Source organism: Seriola lalandi, unplaced genomic scaffold (assembly GCF_002814215.2).
Source record: "Seriola lalandi dorsalis isolate HSWRI2012SDOR001 ecotype SW California unplaced genomic scaffold, Sedor1 jcf7180002055004, whole genome shotgun sequence".
Classification (NCBI taxonomy): domain Eukaryota; kingdom Metazoa; phylum Chordata; class Actinopteri; order Carangiformes; family Carangidae; genus Seriola; species Seriola lalandi.
Genome location: NW_019525548.1, coordinates 241,866 through 249,388, shown reverse-complemented (window position 1 = coordinate 249,388; position 7,523 = coordinate 241,866). Strand labels below are relative to the sequence as shown.

The following is a 7,523-nucleotide window of genomic DNA, read 5'->3' as shown; positions in this document are numbered from 1 at the left end:
TATACGCATGTAGTATCCTCTCTCTCTGTCTGTCTCAGACACACACACACACACACACACACACACACACACATACACACACACACACACACACACACACACACACACTCATCAGGCCAGTGAGCTGGTTTTAGCAGCTCCCCTGGTGATCTCCACATCTCTAATGAGATTATTGTAGTAATAGGAGAGTTGATAAACCCATTTCAGACGACCCGTCCCTCCGGCCGGCCGGCCGGCCTGTCTGTCTGTCTGTCTGTCTGTCTGTCTGTCTGTCTGTCTGTCCACCCTCCCGACCCGGGACAGAGATAAGGAAGAGGAAACATGAGAGGAGGAGGAGGCAGTAGAGACAGAGAGGAGGGAGGTCGATGTGTGAGGCGTTATTATAAAAGGACAGAAATGAAATGAAATAAAGACACGGGCCGTGAAAAGATGGATGAACAGGAAGTGACTGGGAGAGTGGCTGCTTAAAGGTCATGTGTATTACAGAGCCGTGTGCAGAGATATGGACTCAGTCCCACTTTTCGCTTCCTCTCCTTTATCCTACATCTCCAACCATCAGTCTCTCTCCACTGCCAGTTTCTCCTTTTGTACTTGCGGTCGTCATCTTTTCTTTTTTCCTCCCCTCATCCTCTTTTACCCCCCCCCCTCTATCCGTCTGTTCTTCTCACAAACCAGCCTCCTCCCTCCCTCCCTCCCTCCCTCCCTCCCTCACTCGCTCTTTCTCCCTCTATCTCTCTCCATCAGCTTCAAAGAGCTGTCTCCGTGGCAGACCTCGAGGGCACCTGCCTCTTGAGGTGGAATAAAATCATCCGTCCCTATAATGCCTTTGTGTGTGTGTGTGTGTGTGTGTGTGTGTGTGTGTGTGTGTGTGTGTGTGTGTAGCTGTAGCTGGTACAGACTCCTCTGAAGTGAAGCCCTAGGCAGCGCTACAGCAAACAAACAAAACCAATAAACAAGCAGCTGAACCTGGACCACAGGGTCATTCCCGCTCCTGAGTTTACTCTCTAAATGAGATTATGTTACAGTGTTGTTGGTGACCTTTACAGCCCAAATCAAATTTGTGTACGTGTGTGTGTGTGTGTGTGTGTGTGTGTGTGTGTGTGTGTGTGTGTGTGTGTGTGTGTGTGTGTTCCTGTCTATCTCTGCGTGGCTGCTCAGTCTACCATTGTGTGTTTATGTCTCTGCATGTTTGCATCTGTCTGTGTGTGTGTGTGTGTGTGTGTGTGTGTGTGTGTGTGTGTGTGTGTGTAGGTGTTCGATGAGTGCATTCGGGAATCTGCCACCTCTGGAGGCGTGTGCTGGCTTCTCATCAGCACGGAGTGAGATTGGATTAGAGGCGCTGTGTGTAAATCAAACAGAAGCAAGATGTTGGTTCAACAGAGTGAGTGACCTTCGTGAGGGGAGGAGAGAGAGTTTCCCCCCCCCCTAATTAAAAGTTATCGATTATATTCAAATTAGTATAGAAATAGACAGGAACCTTTGTGGCCTGTCTTTAAAAGTATTGTAATACGATACTTTGGGATATTTACTTATTCACGTTCTTGCTGAGAATTAGATTATAAAATTGATGCTAAATATGAAGCTACCTCCATTAGTTAGCGTAGCTTAGCATAAACAGCCGAAAATTTTATGTTGGAAGAAGTGAAGAAGAAGAAGTTGCCCAACAGTCTGTAATGGATTTCACATGACAATATTCGCAAGAATACTTTTATGAAAAATGCCTTTGATTCTCTTAATTGGTGGATCCTTACGGGCTTAAGGAATATAAATAATTGAGGAATAGATAGACGATTGGGCTCATTGACTGCTTCAAAGGTAGGGAGCTGTTGTTTTATCAGTGGTCGCTCACTATAGTTTATCACAGTACAACAGTTACCACAGTCAAAATACATGAAACCGGGACTGTGCCCCTTTTTGATTTCATGGATAAAAACATTGGATATTTTCATGATATATTGACCTCTGAACTGGAAATGTCCCGGTTTTCATTTCAGAAATCTGGTCACCTTGTTGTAAACTCACAAAATGTTGCACAAAAATAGCTGTCTAGCTCATATATAATGAATGATCATTTATGATTTAATGGAAAAACCGCAGAAGTTCTCCCATTAGCCACCGGGTGAAAAACGTATCGTCTCGTCTTAAAAATGTGAATTTAAGGACTTAGTGAAGAAATGGTGCCTGTTTTTATAATATATAGAAATATACAGTAAATCAAGACTGATCAAATGTATGAATGGTTTTCTGTTCTATATGAACTAGTATAAAAATAAAATGCTCTGGGAAAAAAAACACAAATTGCAGGCTGTAAAACGAAAACAATGAGCTGCAAGACACTAAAAAGCTCGATAGAGCTGGAGGAGATTCTCTGTGGATTTGTCACCACTAAAATATTTATTACAGCCATTTCATATTATATTCAGTTTCAAAGTTATAGATCTGTAATAAAAGCCTTTAAAAGCTTTTATTAACAGCTATAAAAGAGGACATTTTCTGTTTAATGTATCTTTATCTAAGAGACTTGGTGGAGATCATTTTTCAGTACAGTAACCATAGTTTTGATTGTAATTAAAACGTACTTTAAAGCCCAATACCAAAGCAGAAGACACATCTTTCCACAGAATATATGCTTACAATTATTATTATTTCATCCATACAGGACAGACAACAAGAAAGAAAAGGAAGAGAAGAGAAGAGAAGAGAAGAGAAGAGAAGAGAAGAGAAGAGAAGAGACATTTGGGTCAACATGCAGTAAAGAGAACTGAATCATCAACATCAAAGACTAAACCTGGTGAAGATTCATCCATGTTCAACACACACACACACACACACACACACACACACACACACACACACACACAATATTCATGAAGCCACCTACAGGAAAGAGAGGGAGAGAGAAAGAGAAAGGGAGGAGAAGTGTAGTGGGTGTTGGACATCTGTATGAGTCCTCAATCTAATAAAAGTCATTAGAGGGAAGCAGGAAAATCTGTCTAATAAAGGAAAGAGGTTGCTACTCAGTCTTGGACGAAGGCCAAAATCACTACTACACACCCTAATTCACTCAGTGTGTGTGTGTGTGTGTGTGTCAGAGAGAGAGAGAGAGATGAGATAGAGGGGGGTGTATTGATCGGTGGGTGTGTTCAGTGGGGACCTGATCTACCACAGCATCACCTCTCTCTCTCTCTCTCTCTCTCTCTCACACACACAAACACAAACACAAACACAAACACCAGCCTGAATAAGATCTAAACTATATCTTCAGGTACATTATTGATACCACGACTACTCGGCTGCAGGAGACACCGGTGGAGTAAACCCTTCAAAATACTCAACATCTGACATCCCACTCTCTCCTTTAAAAGTGCAACAAAGAAAACTGAGGAATCAGAACATGATATATTTCATGTCTTATTCTAACACTTAAGAACAATCATTATTATATATTTATGCCATTCATTTATGAGGCACAGATTAAATATGCATTGTGATGTCTGCTTCTGCTCTGACTGTTCTACTTCCTTCTTGGAAAGATCGATATTATGGATACTAAGTGATACCTAAAGTAAAGTCTTATAAATTACATTGTGATACTGATGCATGAATGCAAAACTTATTCTGATATAGTGATAATTTTCTGTGAAAACTGAACTGAAAAAAAGAAATTGAAAGCTGTATAAACAAAAGTTTACATTAAGGCAGTGGACCCCTTAATATTAAGCAATACCCCCATGCAAACCATCATTTTCATGATTCAAAATTCAAAGATATTCAGTTTGTATTAATGCAAGACAAAGAAAGTAAAGAAATCTTTACATTTCAGAGAGAAGTAACATTATTCAGTAATTCACAAGAAAAAAAGCAGAGATTAAAGGAACATCTGACAAAAATACATCAAATTTTGTGCAGTAAATGTCCTTTCTTTTATGCTTCCCTGTCCTGTTTGTCTCACGACCCCTAATAAATACCCTTTGACCTCTTTGGGGTGTTTGGGAACAATGTGTTAAAGCATTTAGAAACAAACAAATGAAAAACAATGTAGAGCACCAGAAACAGGTTCCTTTCAGAAACTAAAAAAGAGATCAGTTATTTAGTATAAAGCATTTCTAAGCGGAAAGTAAAGGATCATAAAAATATATTTTTTAATTAACGTCACATAATTACTGTCTAGAGAGCTCCCACGTAACTTGTGAGGAGAAATCATTCCTCTTCTTTTTCATGATTCACCAAATCCATACGTCACAAAAACAATAAATGGTCCCCAAACATTTTCTAATTTATCTTGTTTTCTTTTCAATATACAAATTATATTTTTAGTGCTTACCCAGACCCACTGTTTAGTATTTGGTTTGTTTGTCTTTTGGCTTACAGAAAACAAAGATCATTCATTATTTGCAGATAAAGTTTTTTTTCTAGAAAACCGCCATTTAAAAAACCATAGAATCCACTGAAATATATTTTTTTAGAAATAAAAGCTGTAAATCCTTTTCGTCTTATCATTAGAGTCTGGTTTGGTTTCTGCTGCTGCCCTCTGGTGGACAGATTAAAAGATTACACCTTCTCCCATAATGCACCTCTCGTTTTATATTCCCATCAGCCTTTGCTGCGAACTCCCTGCACCAGTCAAGATGGCGGACAGACCAGGTAATGCATCGTGTCCTCTGCTAAAATAATCACTAAGTGTCTCTGTTTTGGGTTTTGTCCTCGGTTTTTATTCGTGTTTCCGGAGCCTGCGAGTGTTTTCCCGCCAGAGCGACCGTTAGTGAGTCCGCTGGAGGCGTCGGTCTGACCGAAGGCCGCACTCGATCCTCCGAGTCACGTCAAGGACTTTGCGTGTCATTGGCAGATTCGCAGTTAAAAATGAGTCTTTTGGACCGTTAACTGTCGTGTTTAGTGACCAGAAACTTTGGATTAAACTCACAGTTTGATTGAATGTATTATATATGTATGAAGTTGATGCATATTTAAATTGTGTAACCGTTTCTTTTGGCTAGCTTGCACAGTAGCCTGGAAACCCGGTGTCAACCCCAAAACTCTGATGTTTTTCTTCGGTTAATTTTAATCCTAAAACACAAATTTACCGTAAAAATAAACAACGCAAGGCTTTGAGTTGCTTCATAATGCTATTTAAACGGCGGGTAAATAACACTTCATTGATTATAGGTGTGCTTTAGATGCATACACCTGGTAAATGTCAAATGTGGTTCTACAGTGTAAAACTGGCTCCAAAGGTGGAAAGTTTAAAAAGCAGATTTTAGTGAGTCTTCGTGTATTTCATTGTAAATTAATCAGTATTAATATTATATTTGGAGACTGAATACTTTTGCTTTACTACTTTACAAATGACGAAGTTGTTGACTTCTTTAGAAGAATTAATCGTTGTAATCAGGGATTCTTGTCTGCATCAGAGAATCTGCAGGTTATTTGCCTTTTAAAATGTCAGAAATCAGAGAAAAATCAGTTTCTGAGAGTCCAAGGTGACATCCTCACATTGTCTGGTTTTTTTTGTCTGAGAGTGTAAAACTGAACAGGTTTTCAGTTTGCTAACACATAAAACTAATAAACTAAAGTTTGAGATACTGAATCCAGCAAATGTTTGACATTCGTGCTTGAAAAATCATTACGAGCAACAGTTAATCTGAAATTGTTGCTGATTTTAATATTCTGCTCAGCTCGTGCAGAAAATATTATTATTTTTTATTATTTTTTACCTGCAAACATGAGATAATTTCATAAGTTATTGTTATAATACACAACAACATGCAGAGTAGTCGCATAGTGTCACCTGGGTTACCTAAAATAAATAGAGTAGTGTTTCTTTGTCTGGACAAGCAGCTGTTCCTACAATAATAATTGATTCAGTTTTCAGTCAAAGGGGCAAAAATACACTGATAAGTTAATTAGTGAAAAATGAACTTAAATAGTTTAGTCAGGCTTGAGAGTGTAATTGAAATGTTGTTGCTGTCTCTCCTTGTGACCAGTTCCCTTAGCTGAGAAGCGGCTGATGGATGTGAAGCTGGGTGAGCTGGGAAGCTGGCTCGGAGGTCGCGACTTCACCCCCAACGGCATCATTTCAGCTTTCCGCAGGGGTGAGCTAACGTGTTCTGACTGATGCTTTGTGGAGGATCAAAAGTCCTTGACTCGGGGTTTTTGTTTTTTGTTTTTTAGCCACTACAAAGATTTAAATTGCTCAAATCTTTGGTTGGAAAAGTGACTAAATTTAATTTCAGCCGCAGAATTCACAAGAAATTATTTAATACAAAATATTCAGGGAACGTATAGTGAGCTGTGCTTTCATTCTCATCAGCATTCACATCATTTGTTCCCTGCTGCCATTTTGCAACTGTTCTGAAAGGTTCAAGGGCAGATTAGGAGCCATATTCACACAAGGACTCCTAGTTCACAATGTATTATAGGACTAGAAGTAGATCCTTTAAGTCTGAGGGAAGTCAGACGCAGTCCAGAGTTCTTCTGAGTCATTAAGACCTGCTTGCAATAGTTCAATTCTGTAGCTATTTATTGCATCTGTGTTTAGGAAGACTGCAATAAAATTACATTTTTAAATGCTTATTTTGATGACGGACCAGTTGATAGGAATCCAATCAGTTCTCCAACAGTAACGATGCAGTATTGCAGAAATGCAGTTTGGTGATGAACTTGAAACCACAGCTGAAATATTATTAGACCCTACTTTAAAAAAATAAAAATAAAAACTTTATAATGCGTACATCATTAATTAATCACCAACTTTAAAAAGAAAACAATCTGTTAAGGTTAAGGAAATCTATGAACGTGTTTCCTGTGCTGCATTCACAATCACTGACACAGACAATCATTGATAATGTGGATGTTTGAGCGACTTCATTCATTAAACATAATGTCTTGGCAAGAGAAGAGATTTTGTGTGAATAAAACCTCAACTCCAAGTTTATCAAAGGATTCAAACCAGTGAATTTTTAATCACGAGCAAAGATAACACGCTGCCTTTCTCCCATCCGTTTCCCCTTTTATCATGTTAACTCACATGTTGTTAAAGTCACTCCATGTGGTAGCTCACCTGTGGTTTATGCCGTTTTCTTTTGTTTGGTCTCCTTCTCATCCAGGTCATGACAGATACTACAACAAGTACATCAATGTGAGGAAGGGAGGCATCGGTGGTGTAGCCATGCTGCTGGCTGGATACGTGGCCCTCAGCTACCTGTGGGAATACGACCACATCAGTAAGAAATGCATACACTTACTTTACTATTGAAGATGTTCTACCTTTTGCACATCAGTGATGGAAGAAACTTTTCAAACTGAGCTTTTAACATCTGTTTACCGTTTTCTCCGTCCCTCCTTTCCAGAACACGATCGCTGGAGGAAGTACCACTGAGCTCCTTCAGCAGCCATCAGACCTCCAGGGGTTGAACATGGATCTCTCTGCTCCCCCTGCTCTTTCTATCCTCAGCTCTGTTGTGTTAATATATGACTGTTGTGACCAATAAACAATATAAAGATTCATACGTTGTGCATCATGTTTG

General features: G+C 39.3%; 1 protein-coding gene across 1 annotated transcript; it reads left to right on the top strand.

The window, feature by feature from the left end:
• The first annotated feature begins 4,563 nt into the window (after window positions 1-4,563).
• atp5mf (ATP synthase membrane subunit f) lies at window positions 4,564-7,503 on the top strand. Its single transcript, XM_023397212.2, has 4 exons — window positions 4,564-4,644; window positions 5,982-6,089; window positions 7,104-7,220; window positions 7,347-7,503. The coding sequence occupies exons 1-4, from the start codon at window positions 4,569-4,571 to the stop codon at window positions 7,373-7,375; spliced, it is 330 nt and encodes a 109-aa protein (XP_023252980.2). The 5' UTR covers window positions 4,564-4,568; the 3' UTR covers window positions 7,376-7,503.
• Window positions 7,504-7,523: the final 20 nt, after the last annotated feature.